Below are 17,183 nucleotides of genomic sequence, written 5' to 3'. Positions count from 1 at the left end.
GGCATTATCAACATTTGCGGCAGCATCTTGACAATGTCTAGCAAAGTGACCATAACTATCACACCTAAAACATTGAATTCCACAGAGATCCTCCTTTTTTGGTTCCGGAGCTAAATCTGAATTCCTATCTCTGTTCCTCTTGAAATTTCATTTTTTTCCCTTCTCGCCCTTTCCTTTAACATAATTGAGCAACAAAGACATGATCTTCTTCATGATGAGATTTTTGTCCATCTCCTCTTGCTTCTAATTTGTATTCCTCTTGAATGCACTCATCTCTAAGGATGATCAAACTTGGGCAATTCATCTCTTCCCCTAATGCTTTGAAGAAAATACTCAAGAATGGGAGAGATCATTCATGGCCTCATAACAAGAACTTTAATCTTCAATTGAATTTCATTAAGAAGAAAATAATTAATTCTCCTCTAACCATTTTGTATGAAGTAGTCGACGTCTCAACACCAGAGCTCGACTAGTGGTGTTGAATATAGACAAGTTTTTAAGACTTTCAAAAATTTCTTTAGCTGAATTCAACTTCAATATAATGGGGCACAAAATGATCTTGTACAAAATTAATCAATGTCTTCCTTGCCATAATGTTATTCTTCATCCATTGACCTTTCCCAATATCATCAGTTGGCTCAAGTGCATTAGCCTTCAAATAGTTTAGAAGAACATTCTCTTCTAGTGTAATAATGACTCTGAATTTCTATGATGTGAAATTGGATGCAACATCCAATATGTCTTCAACCTTGCATCCATTCACCATTTTGAAGCTTAAAATATTCAAACTAGAAGAGAAGAATGAATACTTCACTACTTAAAAATTATGTTTTTGGATCTTTCCTTGAAACTGCTCTGACACCATGTTCAATTTTGAACCTAGAAACATAAAACGAGAGCAAATAACTTGCAACAAATAAAAATCAGATAAACACAAGGATTTACCCTAGGTAAAACCCTTTTCCTGAGGGTGAAAAACCCAGACACACAAAAAGTGTCCTTTATTGAATAATAACATAGTCCAGATAAAACAATCACAACTATTTGAGACTTCGCACTCTAAAAATATAACCAATACTCTCTTAAGAATAATAATGAATCCTTGTTATACAAGAACTACAAACTTGAAGAACGTTAAAAACAATATCAATAACTACCTACAGGAAGCAACAATATACTCAATGAAGAACACACGATAATGTTCCAAAAACTTCTGCTAAACTTCGACACTAATAAGAACACTCTACTACTACGATGATGTTTACAATATATTGCAAGTCTCAAAGCAATTCTCCAGCCACATTCTGCACACGAAAATCTCAAAATAATTCCTCAACAGTTCAAATGATAATTCCAATACACCTAGAAGAATAGCTCTCACACTGACCGAATTGTCTTTCATACGCCTAGAATACACATTGCAAAGAAACGAAAGATTGTCGCTTTAGGATGTCTTGTCAGTTACTGAGTGATGGTGACTCTACATAGTCTTCACCAACGCAACAGTCACATAAGTCTCTTTAGATACACTGTAGTGTCTCTTTGATGACCAGCACTTACCAAACATGATACCCTTTTGATTCCAAATGCTACGCATGAATACATGACCATCATAGCACACATGTTGATGGCAGTTAGCAAGAGAGATCATACATATGCAATGTGTAAGACTCTTCACATAGATGGATGATCGAAGAGAAGACTCTTCATAGTTTTATCTCACTTGATCACAAGAAGGGAATTAGAGTTGTTGCAGCAGAGCATATATCACAACCATCACAGTAATGCAACCAACACTGGTATGCAAATAGCTCTTGCAGCTACCAAACTTCAACATGAGTGTCTTATTTTTAGGCAATAGATAGGAGCCTATTTTAAGCCATTTTATTATATTGCTTGACTTGGGATAAGATTGTTTGAGAATTGTTTTCTTTCCATTTTTCCTGTAGTTGCAAATAATTTCACTTTAAAGTGGTATTTTTGGAATAGTTTATTATTTGTTAAATCCCTAAAAGCTCGTTCTTGTCACCTATAAGTGAGTACTTTCAACACAAAATATTCATGATAATTGAAGTTAAGCTTATGTTGTAAAGATCATCAGTTAGTTATTGTGCAACTAAGACAATAATTTCATTATGTAAATTGAAAATAGAGTGCATTTGAGTTGACATTTACATAAATGATAATATATTCTAAGCTTTGAAAGTAGTTTAACCATGTAATTCCTCAAATTATGTGGCGATTTTCTTCAAAATCTTGTTGTAGTAGAATATTGGCCTCTAATTTAGCTAGTTAGAATATGTATTTATTTGAACTTATATAGTTTGCTTAACTTAGTATCTGCAAACCTCATCCACAAGGCTTTCCAATTAACAATCCAAGGCATGCATCCAACTAAAAAACATGAAGATTTAGTAAATTTCATTCATGCACCCCAATGAAATCTTGCATGGGGTGCATGCTTGTACATTTTGTCCAAAGTTACTCTTGGGACTAATTTCAGGTTTATTGCTTCTAGAGGGCCCCTACCATTAGACCCCCTTCAATTTGTTCCTTCCTTGAGCTCATTTTGTGTGGCGATTTGTCTGTTTGTTTGTTGCACTCCTGTCACTGCTAGGAGGGGTAGTTCTCTTTGCGGTGTTGTTGGGCAAGCAATCGCCTTTGTTTGCCCTTCCTTCTTGGGTATCTCTCTTCTTGGGCTTCTTGGTTTGGAGCTTGACTATGCTTGCCAGTTTTGGGGGTTTCTTCCTTTCTCCTTTCTCCTTTCTTCTCCTCTACTCTTCAATGATTCAGAGGAGAAAGGAAGAAACCCCCAAAACTGGCAAGGATAGTCAAGCTCCAAACCAAGAAGCCCAAGAAGAGAGATACCCAAGAAGGAAGGGCAAACAAAGGCGATTGCTTGCCCAACAACACCGCAAAGAGAACTACCGCTCCCAGCAGTGACAGGAGTGCAACAAACAAGCAGACAAATCACCACACAAAATGAGCTCAAGGAAGGAACAAATTGAAGGGGGTCTAAAGGTAGGGGCCCTTCTACAAGCTCCCAACACCCGCCTCAAAAAGCCAAGAGGAACCAAATGAGAGGTCCCAACAAGAATTGGCAAGCAAAGAAGACTACCTTATGACACTTAATAAAGGTCTACCCCTTTGAAAAGTAACAGGGCCTAGAAAAAAGACAGACATGCCAAGGAAGAACAGGCAGTTTGGAAGCCGGAACAGAGAAACTTTGAAGCCCAAAAAAGCAACGTAGTACCAAGCCCAACAACAGTGAACTTCAAACAGAGCCAAAGGCTCTTTGGAACACTCATGCCCAAAAAGCTATTCAAAATCCATAGAAAGTGGCCCTAATCTCCTCCTTATTCTTTGGTGCCTAGTGTCTTTGGAAGCTAGATTTGGTTGGGGGACTTACTCTTTCCCTTTGTTCTTCTTCTTTCTTTTGGATGGTCTGCCCTAGTTGGTTATCTCCCCGCAAGGCTCTTATTAGAGGAGAGGCTTTCTCTATGGAGGTGAGATTTCACGTGGTTTCTTTATCGCGGATGATGTATTCTTGCTCTTTCTCTTCATACTTTTACTTGGTGGTAGGTTTGATTCTGTCTAGGTTCTTGTTCAGAGTGGCTTTCTTCTCTTTGCAGTTTTTGAGTTTTACAATTTTCCTTCTTGCTGATCTCATCTTTTTTGTTCAGTATTGGAGGTTTTTTGTTGCCTTTGTAGTTGTTAGAGCTTAAGTTTCTTCTGTTGGTTTCATTCTTTCTTCCTCTTCCTTATCCCTCCTTTCTTGGGAGCAAGAGGTGTTCTCTGGTTTCTAGTTCGAGGTTCTCGCCTAAACCCCTCTAATTTCAAAATTTAATCTTGAAGGTGTTGGACCCTGGGTCCTTTTGGTTGTGACTCCTTTCAAAAGCCTTTTGAATTCACCTCTCATGAATTCATTTCCACCTATCATTTCAACTTCACGTTACTTTTACAATCTTCTTGTTCTATTATTGTACAGGTTCAAGCCCTATCCCACTTTACCTAATCAAAATATTCATAATTTGGAATTATTGTTAATGCGCATGTAATACTAAAATAATAACAAAAATATGAAATAACCCCAAGAAAAAAATTCAGAATTCCTTGTCAATAGCAACAAAGACAATAACTCGCTTTCCATATTGAAATACTATACTATCATTTCATTCTCAAGCTACAGCTCCAAATTGTTGTAAGTGGATTGATATTAATACAAAAAAGTCTACTATACAATTGTGATCGTCATATTAGGTTCGTTACAATAAGATGGTACCTTGATGCAGCCTACAATATTCACCAAATCTTCCATAAAGGGCCCAAATTAACCCAAGACCAACACCACATTGATGTATTGCCACAAAATGACATTAAAATAAATGTTCTAGGTTGTAATGCACTTTTCAAACTTTGCCAACATTTTGCAAACAATACGCTATATAATTTTGTGCATGTAACATGACTATGACAGCATTTCTAAATTAATGACTCTTAATGTAATCTTGTCAAATACAAATCAAAGGACCCTAAATAGGAAGATTACCTACCAAACAATAATAAGCACGTTAGGATGAACATGAACAAAGCGGGGCACATTAAAATTGAAAAAGAAAGAGTTTTAAAACCGAAAAAAATGTTTTTTCAAGTGTTATCATTGCCTATCTAATGGGGACAATCATATGTCCCAAGGACTTCTAAGGCATCCCCAATCATTCTCGAGATGTACGGGCATCCCCATAAAAAAAATCTGAAAGTCCCCAAATTTCTAGGACGTTTCCTGTGAATTTTCGAAAAAGTGGAAGATATGGGGACGCCCCCAAGTCCTCGAAACATTTTTGTTATGCGGATAGGGGTGTTCAAGGCAAGGATGCATCCTTAGGTAACACTAGGTCAAATCCAAAAAAAAAACCCATGTCACACACCAAGAAACAATGATGAGGATGCTAAAAAATTATTTAAGACCTTAACTAAAAGGTTTGTTTAGTCTCAACTAAGGATGAACTAGAATTGGTGATTCAAAGATGCTACATAAGGCTTGCAAAGTGCAATTAGTGGGAATGGTAGTGTTGTTGGTTCTAATGAACTAACAACATTGTTGCTCTCGATGAAGAGCAATATGACGATTGTTATTGATTTTCTATTTATAGTTGCACAAGTAAAAACCCTTCAAATTTCTCTTTAACATTTAATAGATGATAATTATATAGTATAACACCAATGCTTGGATACATCAAGACAATATGACATGTTCTCGAGGCGAAGGAACGAAGGGCCTCAATTTCAGGAGGGTGGGGAGACAACGCGGGGTGGACAGCAGGTACGGGATGTTTTATGCAAAACATATAGAACTTGAAATGCTAGTTATGAAAAGATGTTTCAATCTAAAATGCCAAATTGAAATACTTGAAAATAGCGAATTTGTAATATGAAGCAGAACAATTGAAAATTCAACATAGTAATGTGATACATGCCTAACAGTAACATTCAAAAATCGAAACTCAAAAAATAAATTCAAGTGCCCATCTTGGGCGACGGCACAGCTACAGAATGGCGAAGGTGGGGGGTACTTGGGTACTTGAAGAGTTAATGTTTTGCCCAGAAAGAATGGCAAACAGCAATTAAGAAAAATAGAATAAAAAATAGGCACAAAAAGAGACAAGAACTTATCTTTGGAAAACCCTTCAACTTGAAGGTAAAAGCCCACCCAAACTAGAAAAAAACCTCTTTTATTAATAGTAAATTTTCAAGTTCAATGCTTTCAACTTGATACAATATCACAAAGAAATCACAATATAGAATTAAGAGACTTTTCATATCACAACCGAAGGTCTCTTCAATTTCCAAATACAAGTCTCTTTATATTTCCAAATGTATGACTCATGTCTCTTCATATAGGACTATCTCAAATGTTACAATTCATAAAACCAAAGGAATCTTAAGGAAAGGGAGTTGAAAGCTTATAGGAAATGGTAGAAAGGCTCTCTATGGTTGGAAATATGGAGGGAAGATGCCCCACTGAAAGAAGTTTTCTTTGAATCACCTCTCCAGTACAAGCTTAATGCTGCTATAGGCGACATAATAGAAAAGTACTTAGAATGGAATTAACGAAAATCCTCATGGATAAATTTCATAGACCTCTGGGAGACATACAAAGTAATGAGAAGAATTCCTAATACAGAAGAGAGGAGATAATTCAACTAACAAGCTTAATCCCAAATCCTTGTCTATTTTGTTTTACGGAGGGCGATAGGTGGATATGGGGATATAACAACAATGGTTCCTTTTCAATTGGATCAGCTCACAATTCTTTGAAAGCAACCGGAGGCAAAGATCCTTTCTGGAACCTAGTTTGGATTCCCAAATTAATCGCTAAAATTAATTGCTTCTAGTGGGTGGTGGCTTACAAGCGTATTCTAAGTTTGGACAACCTTGTCAAAAAGGGTCTTTAGCTGCCCAACAAATGTATTCTCTATGAAAAGGACTCAGAATCAATAGATCACTTGTTTAGACAATATGCTTATGCCCGTGAGTTTTGGAGTCTTGTTTTGTCCTCTTTGCAAGTTACCTGGGTTAGGTCGATCTCTATCCCCTTCTTGATCTCTCAGTGGAGTAACTCCTCTCTCTCTCTCATCCCATTTCCAAATGCATTTGGTCCCATATTCTTCCCTCGGTGGCCTAGTTGTTATGGAAGGAAAGAAATAATAGAATATTCAAGTAGGAACAAAGACCAATTTTATCCTTATTCCAAGTTCTTAAAGGACTTATAAGGGAATCTATGAATATTGCTTCCTTTGCCAAGGGGACTATGTTCCCTAGCCTCATAGATTTAAGAATGAAACAACACTGGAATATAAGTCAAAGTCTTATCAAGGAATACTTGGAACATTAGAAGCATTTGCCACTCAACAACGTCACCTGGGAGTGTGAACAAGTTCTACAATATTCAGCGTTGCGTTTGCTTGAGGGCGAGATAGTTTTGGGATGGGAGGATTGTAATATTCCCATCATAAAATAAATAAGATACTAAAGTTTCTTTATAGAACCGATTCATTTAGTATTATCCCAAACCCATTTATGTTTTTAATATATCTGTAGGTGTTTGTTGTGTCCTCTGTTGGCACTTAGTTTCTCCCTCGATGTATTATATATGAGACAAAACTATTTTTTTCTTTAGAGTAAACCTACTCATGATTACTTTACCTTCCCTGCTTTCTTCAATTCTCATTCTTATCATTGTAAAGCCCTTCCTGAGCAGGTTGTCTGCCATTCACTTGCGCTTTCCCAAAGCTTTTGGAACCACTTTCTTCCCCTAAGCCTTTACCCTTTTTATTATGCTTCCCTACATCCAATTTTGTTTTCATTTTTATTTTTCCTGTCTACTACCTTCTAGTCGAACTCTTCAAAATAATCCTCTAAGGTAGAGGAGCTCTTATAAATTAGAGGAGTAGAGGAGAACCAGAGTATAGATAATTGCTCCATCAGATTCACAATGCCTCAAGAGCATAACATTAAAGTCATTAAGTCACACAAATGACTTCCACCATACCTACTTTCAAAGGGTAAATCCACTATACCTACTCGCAAAAGGTAAAACAAGGGCTTTCACCTCAGACTTCTCCCACAGAAGAATGCATTTCCACCATGCCTACTTGCAAATGGTGGCCCACCATACCAACTCGCAAAGGGTGGAACGAGGGCTTTCACCTCAAACTTCTCCCAGAGAAGAATTCATGTCCTCCATGCCTAGTCATAGAGGGTAGATCCACCATACTACTCGCACAAGGTAGATCAAGGGATTTCATGTCAAAATTTGCTTGTAGAGAACTCATTAACAAGGGATTTCACCTTGAAATCTTATGTCAATTAGAAGATCTCATTAACAAGGGATTTCACCTTGAACTTCTCTGTCATTGAGAAGAACTCATTGACAACATGTATAAGATTGTCTAAGATTCTCTCTCAATAGAGAGTCCCTCTCAGCGGATCAAAATTTGATCACCACAATAAGATAGTTGATTCCAATTTGACCAAATAAGCTTGAAAGAATTTAGACATCTCACTCTTTCACATAGCCTTTCTTTGGAGCTGAATAGTATGCCTCTGAATATCATTTCATGCATATGATCTTCCTCTTTTAATAAAGATCTGTATCAACAATTCAGTCACATGACTGTAAGAAACATCTCCATGTTAATTTCTACAATTTGCATCTAATTTTTCATCATCCCACTATTGCTTGTCTTGCAACCAAGAGGGATTAATAATAAATCATAAAGAATCAACCTATATAGAGATCAATGCCAAAAGCAAACATTATTCCCAGTGCTATAACAAAAAAATTATAATCTATATTCAAGATATAATCATAGAATACTTATCTCCTTGTATCTTGGATGAACAAGAACTCATCTCTACAACATTCTCATACGGAAAGAATATATATTTTTTGCAAAACCGAAGATAAACGATCCTTATTCTTGGAATTTTTTATTTTGTATTTAATTATGTATTGGTTTATTTTATAATTTTTTAATACTTAATAATACATTAATTATATACCATATGGCCTTGATATCTGATAAACCCAAACCACCAAAATAGATGACCATCATAGCTTTTAAGGAAGATCTAACAACAATGTCACATAATGAACAAAGATATACTAGAGCAATAGTTTTATGAAGAATAGCTGTGTAGTCCAAGGGGTTTAGCTTAGTCGGTTGAAGCAATAAGTTCTCATTGTGGAGACCGTGGTTCAAATCCCAAGAGGGACATCTTTGTGAATTCTAAATTGTGACTCTTGGTCTTCTATTGGTTGTATTTGTCTCATTGTAAGAGGTGGATTCTAAGTTGTGAGTCTTGATCTTCTAATTGTTGTTTCTAATGTGGTTGCTCATAAGGAGCTTGAATAAACTTGTAAGTCTCATGTTGTTGCTTGAATGAGCACAAGATTTGTAAACGATTTCAATATTAAAAGAATAGTTGTGTAAGTTCCAGCATGTCTATTGACAATTTTTCACTTTCAGATCAAAGTAGTCATAAAGTTTTCCTCTGTGCCTTATGTCAAAGTTTTGGAAGGTTTTTTTTATACATTGAAAAAGAAAAATCACTTCAGGCATACATAAATAAAGCCTTTGGTTTCCAATAAAGTAATAAAAAGGAAAAAGATCAAAATAAGGGAAGCTTTAATCAAGGGGCACCATGCATAAAGTTGGATGGAGTTGAAAATTTAACGAAAATGTAAATTTCTCATGTTGCAAGGTGGAGAAGGAGCCTGAATATGTTTTCCACCTAAGATTCCATGTCAAAGCCTTTTCCCACATAACCTAAGCTAGACTTTGATTTTGGTATGTGAAACTGTGGTTTTTTTCCTCTGTTCTTGGGTGTTTCTTTCTGTTTGCAAAAGAGTTCATGGCAGCCACAGCTTCTCACTGCTCTGACAAACTTAAGGAGCAGATTCAGGCATTGATTGGATGCTTATCTTCAGTTATGAGGGGTTGTGTTCAATGCACTTTTCAGTTTTTGAGTGGACAATCTCTTCTCAGAGTTTTGGGCATGAAGAAAATACCATTGAAGCAGTGAGAACTCATGTAAAACCACTCAAATCATACAAATCAGGTGTACCCATGTTCTCCTGGTCTCTTTTATCTTCCATGAGGTAAAAAACAATTCTTGCACAAGTTTCAGACAGGTTTCTTAGATGCAAATATCAATATGAGTAGGTGAAATATACAAAATGAAGTGAGTCGTACTATCCATTATAGAAAGGAAATTTGGTTAATAGTTTACTTCTGTGATCAGCTAGCTGCTTTGTTTGGGGTAGTCAAGGAGTTTGTATGATGCTAGTGATGATTCACTGTCATGTTTCAAGAGGTTCTAAACCAATGCTGGCTCAAAAGCATTAAGAAAATAAAATATCCATCCACTGGTTTTTGCATTTATAATATTACTCATTTGTCATGGATTCTATGGTTCATGACTGTTGTTTCTGAGATCCAATGACTGACCTCAGGAATGTTTGATTGTTCAATGGTAGTTCACTGTTTATACAGAGAGGTATCCACTGCTATATCAATAAGGGTTTCACTGTGGCGTAATAGATCATTATTAAGGAAATGGAGTAACACAAAAATAACCACGAAGATCATACAATGCAAACAGCAGCCTGTTGGTGCAAGTTTTATTATTCTATGGTTCACAACTGTTGTTACCGAGATCCAATGACTGACCTCAGGAATATTTGATTGTTCAATGGTAATTCACTGTTTCTACAGAGAGGTATGCACTGCTATATCAATAAGGGTTTCACTGTGGCATAATAGATCATTATTAAGGAAATGGAGTAACACAAAAACAACCACGAAGATCATGTTGATGGAAGTTTTGTGACAAATTCAACATGCAGAATCGAACACTTGTATTCCAAACAAAACACCAAATCTTGAACCCTCTCTTGAGCAAATGAGACAACCCTAAGTTTCCTTCCTATTGTGAACTTAACTCAGTTGTACTGATGTGATATGTTGGTATCACAAAGGGACTTACGTTGCTCAATCAATGCACATCAAATTTGCAAATGCAAAAGATTTAGCAAACAAATTACCAATGGAAAAAGGGTTTAGAAAGTCTAATCTAACTCTATCAATGCAAGATATCATCGATGGTGAGGTGAGACATTAACCAGTCTTTGCTTCACCAAAACAACTAGAAAAATGATGATGCTTGCTTCTAAGGATACAGGAATGATGTTCAAATTGTCAATATTCATTCCAATACCCTGTCAAGGCGTGATCCAAATGAATATCTCCGATTGAAGTTAGATGCTTGCAATTAGGCCCAAACTAACCTTACACTGACGCTTGAATCAACATGCGGCAAAAATATCGACATAAGCTTCGCCATGATTCACCAACAACAATATCTTCCATTCATCTACTTCGGCTTCTATTAAACACAACTAAAATCTTATTCTAAATGAGAAAATGTAGAGACCATGCAATACTCCAAAATAACACAAGTAAACATCCCCCAGATCTGGGTGCCCAGGGTGAGCTTCTGGCAGGCACCCACAGGGCACCGCACTCACAACACATCCACAGGCTCCCACACCCGCATCCACTGCTCCAAAAGGAGCATTGGTAACTATGCATTGTGCAGTGCTCCAAGGACACATCCCCTGCGCTGGTACCCCATATGCCAAGGACAATACGAGGATGTGGGCACTGAGTTTGGAAGTACACTGCCAATTGACACTTCTTTTACAGCTGATTCACTGAACCCATATTAGATGCTGCTTCAAGTTCAAAATTATGAAATTCAAACGCAAAAGGAGATGCAAACTTGCATATTGAAACATATGGGGACAAAATTGAGTCAGTACCTATTGCTTTTTTATGTAATACCATTCAGCATTGATATATAATTGCGTAAACTAGTATACACCTTTTTTTTAAGCTACCCACTGCCATTCCCTTATAAATGGCCCAAAAGTACCCCCATACTGGAAACACATTCTGCCATCCCCTGCCAACCTGTCTCCAAAACTCTGTGGAACACAAAGTGTAACCTATGCTAAAAAATCTGATGAATATGGCTAAAGCTGATCCCATGCAAGAACACAGTCCAAGCATATTTCACACTACTTAGAATTGAGCCCACACATATTATTGAGAAATCAAATAAAAAAAGCTTTACATAAACAAGGGCAAACCAAAAAATCAAACCTTTATATAGAAGTTTTCAATCAACGAAAGCACAGAAGGCATAGATATAAGAACCTGGAAATCACTATTTGAAATGGTAAATATAAAAGACATGTAATAACCAGGAAAATTCTTAGAAAATACTATGGGTTTTGGAAGTTTGGTACTGATGCTGCAAGCAAAGAGAACAAATGTCTCCCTAACACTGTCAATGCAATTTTCCCGTTCAGAAAACAGGTAAAAAGCACATTTCTAAAACTAAATGCTCGAGGCCAATCTTGCACATGGAATAGAGGAATAGAAATCCCTCAAACCCAACATCTACATCTAGAGAAAGCCTGTAATGGCAAATAGTTGAGTGATATAATTCTTTTTAACGTGCCTAATCTCCAGAAATGTACAATCATCAGTAAGTGATGTCCTGAGTGCCAAACAAAAACCATTGTATATATTCAATTTCCAAGTATACTTTCCTATCTCTTCCACTTGTATCACCTGATACCTGATACCTAATACCTGTGGTATTCGCATCTCTAATGCATATGGCCAGTTTACAAACTTTCCTAGATTTGTTTTCATAATTTGGCTAATGTATTTTGGGGGGAACGTTGTTTACTGCAAACCTTTTGCGAAAGAAAAGAAAATTGAGAACAAAGAGCCCATAAAAACTATCCATGTATGAAAAAGGTAATGCAGACGCCCAAGGGTTTCGATTGAACAACAGTAATTACAAGAAACAAAAGCACAAAATATGGTGAATGGATCAAATGGCATACCAGCCCAAGGAGGAGGGAATGTTGAAGTGGTTTCTTCATTGTTATCAGGCACAATACAAGCAGGATCCCCAGTTTCACACGAAGGAGCTGTCATTCTGTCAGTAATGGCATCGCGATTCATAACTTGTCCAGCTATGAAATTATAGCTTCGCTGAGCCACCTCTTCAAGTGCGATTTCTAACAAAGACGGACCCATTTCTTCCCACGAATCCTTTAAAAATGCATCCAAATACTTGAGAACATCATCTTGTTTATATTTTTCAAGAACACTCTCTCGAAGCGTATGGTTAGAAGCAACGTTAAGAAGCTCCTTCTTTACGTCAATAACCTCGCCGTCCATTTCTACATCTTCTGTGTCCTCGGCGCGATAAGTCCACAGCTTACGTAAAGCATCGTTATAATCATCCCAGTTGATTTTACAGGTTCCCCTCAAACATTTCACAGTACATTCCACGGCTACTTTACAACACAAATTCTGCATAGACTTTTCGCTGTTAGGGTCTCTACATATTTGCATATTAAGATCCTTGAGCGACTGGAGAGTTTCTAGGGTTTTCTCAGAAACAATGCGCTCCGAAAGGTCTGACGAAATACTCTTCAGCAGAATCATTTTTTTGAGCCTGAGATTTTCATTAGAAACTGGAAGAGCTCTGATGAGTTCGGAAATAATAAAATCTTTATCGCACTGCCGGAGAACATACTCTAAAATCAATTCCCCTGTTTTCTTGTCCATCCCGCTTTCAGACGTACTAGCCATCAAACGTTTGGAAGCGCTATGCATAGAACAGAGCTTTCGTCTGCTTTTCATGGCTCATCCAGCAAAGCCAAAAACAAGAATTATAACGTGGCCAAACTCTACGATCTCTCCTCGTCCGTGCCTGCACAATTGACTCATTGGAAGCAGTTCATTTCGATTCCCACAGAATTACAATTTCAAAATTTCCGCAGATCAACTCTCGATCAAAACAACAAAAACTCAGAGGAAAGAGGGTTAACGGAACGAAAATATAATTAAATTCGCTTTAAAGGATATTTGAGTTTCTCTGACAATCGTCATTAAGGGCCCATTTGGTTGATGGAATACGAGTGGAATGGGAAGACCAAAATAGAAAATGTCTCATATTTTTCGTTTGGTATGCATATATGGAATTGAGCATTAGAAAACGCATTCTAGTTTTTTCTCCAAAATTGGTCATATGTCTATGCCAAAAAAAAGGTGTAATTAGAATAGGTCATTCCTATTTCTTATCTCAATTTTCTAAAAACTATAATATGTTGAGTCCGTCTGTGTAATAAGGTTTATTATTTTTGGCACGAAAGTTTTTTGCTTTTATGGCTTCGTGGGTTTTTTCATTACAGCCTTCCTTGTTTTCTCTGTGGACATTTGTGCTTTTTCAGAATGCGTGAGTGGCTTCTTCTCCTTTGCATTTATGTTTAATCTTTATAATTTTATGCACTATTTAATCATTTTGTCCCTACGTCAACAGTTTCAGTTGATTTCTTGGAAGGTTTCTGCAAGGACAAAACCAAAGAGGTGTTTTAGCTTAGGCGTGACTTTTTATCGAGAACCCATTTGTATGTATGATCTATGTATTTTTAGCTAAGCACAAATCTATTGTTTTTGAACTATTTTATACACATTTGAAGGGTTTTCCTATGATTTTGTTTATTTTTCCAATATCATGTGATTAGCGTATTAGAGATGTTGTATGTTGTCCTGTTGTTGCCTGTCGTTTTGGAATTTCTTTAATGGCTAGTTGTAGTAGTGTGCATCATGTTGTGGGTAAAATATTCGTGAGTATGATTATGAACTTCTGAAAATAATTGTTATGTTCGGCAAAACCCTTTCCTAGAGTACAAAGCCTCCCTTTAGTTGCAATTGAGAAATTGGGCTATCGTATATAAACTGCAGTAAAAGGCGACACAAAGAGGTGGGGTTTAGGGTTTTGGGTGGGCTTCCACATAGATATTTAATGAGCCCACGCACCTCCTTCCGTGGGATGCAGGTCTTCACGTCTAGTATATCTCGAGTTTTTAGTGCGTCAATTTCAATTGCTCCTCGTGTACCTTACCTAAGCTAAAAAGGAGTTTTGTTCTAGATATATTGAACAGGGTGTGTAGATATTTGTGTGACAGCAGTTTTACCAGCGCATCGAAAAACCTTCTGTTTATTTAGGTTGGTAGATCGTAGATGACCTTCCTTCTCTAGGTAACTGTAATTTATTGTTTCTTTATCTTGGTCAAATTAATTATAAATGGCAATAGATATTTTATTTATAAAAACCTTGAGTAAAGTAAAAACGTAGTTGTGCAATATCATCTTTGTTGATGGTTGTTCACTCTAAAGGGTTTGGTTATTACGGTAATCTGTTAAAGTATGAGGTTGTCTGGTATTTACAATGTTGTGGCATGAGTTTGCATGTAGAGGATATCCTTCCTATACTTAATCTTGTAAAATATCCCCCTCTGCTATTACACTAAAATGAAATGTTTTCCTTGGGAGGAAATAAAAATTTGGCAATGCATGTTTTCATATTTAGGTGGGGGAATATTTTTAAAAAAACCCATACTGGCATGGTCTAAGGTAGCTCTTATGTGGATTTGAAAGTTAAACTTCAAATCAAATGTTTCTTAAGCAAACTAAATATGCTATTAACTTATATGGTTCTCTAGGCTCCTTGGAATTAAGCTTTTGCTAAGAAAACTTGTGTGAAGTAACCACATGGTATCATCCTAATGTCAACCGAATGTAGGTCCTCCTCTGTAGAGTCCTATGAACCTATATATCAACACCTTTTGTTTAGCCTTCAAAATCTCTATTCTTTTCTCAGTTGGAACTAGATTTTGGGGACCATTTCTAATATCTGATGGCAAACAATATATATTTCCTCAAACAAGTCAGTGGAACCATTATCAATATGGCCTGCTACTGTAAAATTCTTAGGATTTCCTATGTTGGTATGTTTTTTGATTCTTGCACATCTACTACTCTAATTATTTTAAGGTTGGGCCCAAGCTAAACATTGGTTTGGTGTACAAAACTAATGCGTGATAGAGGACCACAAGAGGAAGATATTTTTTATATCTACTTTACATGTAATTTTGTACTTTCAAGTCATGGTTTTATAACCAAGTTCTGAAATGAATTGAAACCTTGTAGGATGCTACATTCTTGACCTATGTGAAGCTATACTGAAATCATCTTACGTGAATTATAAAATTTGGGTTTCTGTGCTTTTTGTTCTGGAAGTTATCCTTTTTTACTGGTTGAATCCAAACTACATGTTTTAATTTGACCGCAAGCTTCTCAAATTCATAATCAATGGAAACATGGGATAAGGCACAAAACATTTGTTTGTAAACAAATTGGCATGTGCTCGATGATATATGCATGTTTTCTTACCGCTACCCCTAATTAATATGCAAGTTCGCACATCATCAGTAAAGTGAACTCAACATATATTTTAGAAAACAAGACATATGAGACAGTCAACTTCTACAGCTCCACTCACACTAATAATAATATTAGTTTTCAATCTATAGGTATACGGTTCAAAGATTTTATTTTGTAATGGACCCTAGCAATACAAAACAATACTAATGCCTAAACCACTCAATAAATATTCGAGATTTGTAACATGTTTTAGAATCGAATGTTACTAGGGTTTAATGCACTCTATGTTTTAACTAGGCTCTTAGGCCTCATCAAAACATGAGACAACTTTTGTTAAATGACTCCAGCTTCTATTAGTTTTAGCCTTGCAGATTATGCTGGCTGGTGTAAGGCAAACAATTTGAATTTAGAAGCTTTGATCAGATTTGAAAAACAAATCCAAGTATTGCACAAAACTAGATAAACCAAGAAAATCATTCTATCTTATGACACATTATATATAATGGGCTAAATCTTTGTATTTGTCTATTTGTGCTACTGGTGTTATAATTGTAACACAAAAAACATCACAAAATGTTTAAAACTCAATATGTCCTACAGGCGTGTCTATTGGAACATGAATTATCTATTTGTCAAGTTAAATATATTCAGAAGAGAAGCAAAAAACTTAAAAGCTCCATGTGTATGGCTTTGATATTTATTTTAAAATAATTGAAAACACAATCAAATTGAAGTAGTTTGCATGCTAGTGCATAGATGTAAAATGGTTTTGAATTAACTCCAATAAGTCAATTGATTTGACATCTGTGCCCAGCATCAAAGACAAGAAGGTACACAATCAGAGAGATCAAAATACTCTCCTTAAGTCCATTGTCTCCTTTCTTGTGGTAAAATGAGACTTGTCTCCTTTCTTGGGTCAAACCTGCAAGTATGATTAAACCATATATATGATTACAAACAAGCATAGCTATAACAAGATTCATTTTGAAGAGTTTCAAGTTTGATCCAATAGCTCAATTCTTTAGGCCATGTATATTTCTTTTACAATTATGCAGTGATACTAGACATGGATAAGTACAGTCAGGTAATAGTCGAAACATCATATGTTCTATTTTTGGAGTGCATGCTATTTTTGAGATTGATAACTGGGTTTGATGCTCTTGGAATTCTAGTCATTCTCAATACAAAATAGTACAATCTAGAGAACGTGAATTGGTATTAATGTGTCTCCATTCTAGTGTTCACATTATTACAGTATTGTGGATGGTGATAATGAAAATAAAAGTAGTATTTGTTTTTTAAAAT

The 17,183-nt window shown here is 36.2% G+C and overlaps 1 protein-coding gene across 1 annotated transcript in view; it reads right to left on the bottom strand.

Annotated features, from left to right (window-relative positions):
- LOC149570607 (uncharacterized) overlaps positions 1–13,515 on the bottom strand; it is a 110,514-nt gene extending 96,999 nt beyond the window's left edge. The window contains exon 1 of the mRNA XM_089823183.1: positions 12,485–13,515. Within this exon, the coding sequence (XP_089679309.1) occupies positions 12,485–13,292 (808 nt within the window). The 5' untranslated portion in view covers positions 13,293–13,515. The remainder of the gene's footprint in view (positions 1–12,484) is intronic.
- Between the last annotated feature and the right edge of the window lie 3,668 nt (positions 13,516–17,183).

This window comes from Cupressus sempervirens, chromosome 3, assembly GCF_028749045.1.
Source record: "Cupressus sempervirens isolate cs-2001-9-10 chromosome 3, ASM2874904v1, whole genome shotgun sequence".
NCBI lineage: Eukaryota > Viridiplantae > Streptophyta > Pinopsida > Cupressales > Cupressaceae > Cupressus > Cupressus sempervirens.
The sequence above is the reverse complement of the archived record's forward strand: the minus strand, read 5'-3'. Positions and strand labels throughout refer to the sequence as shown.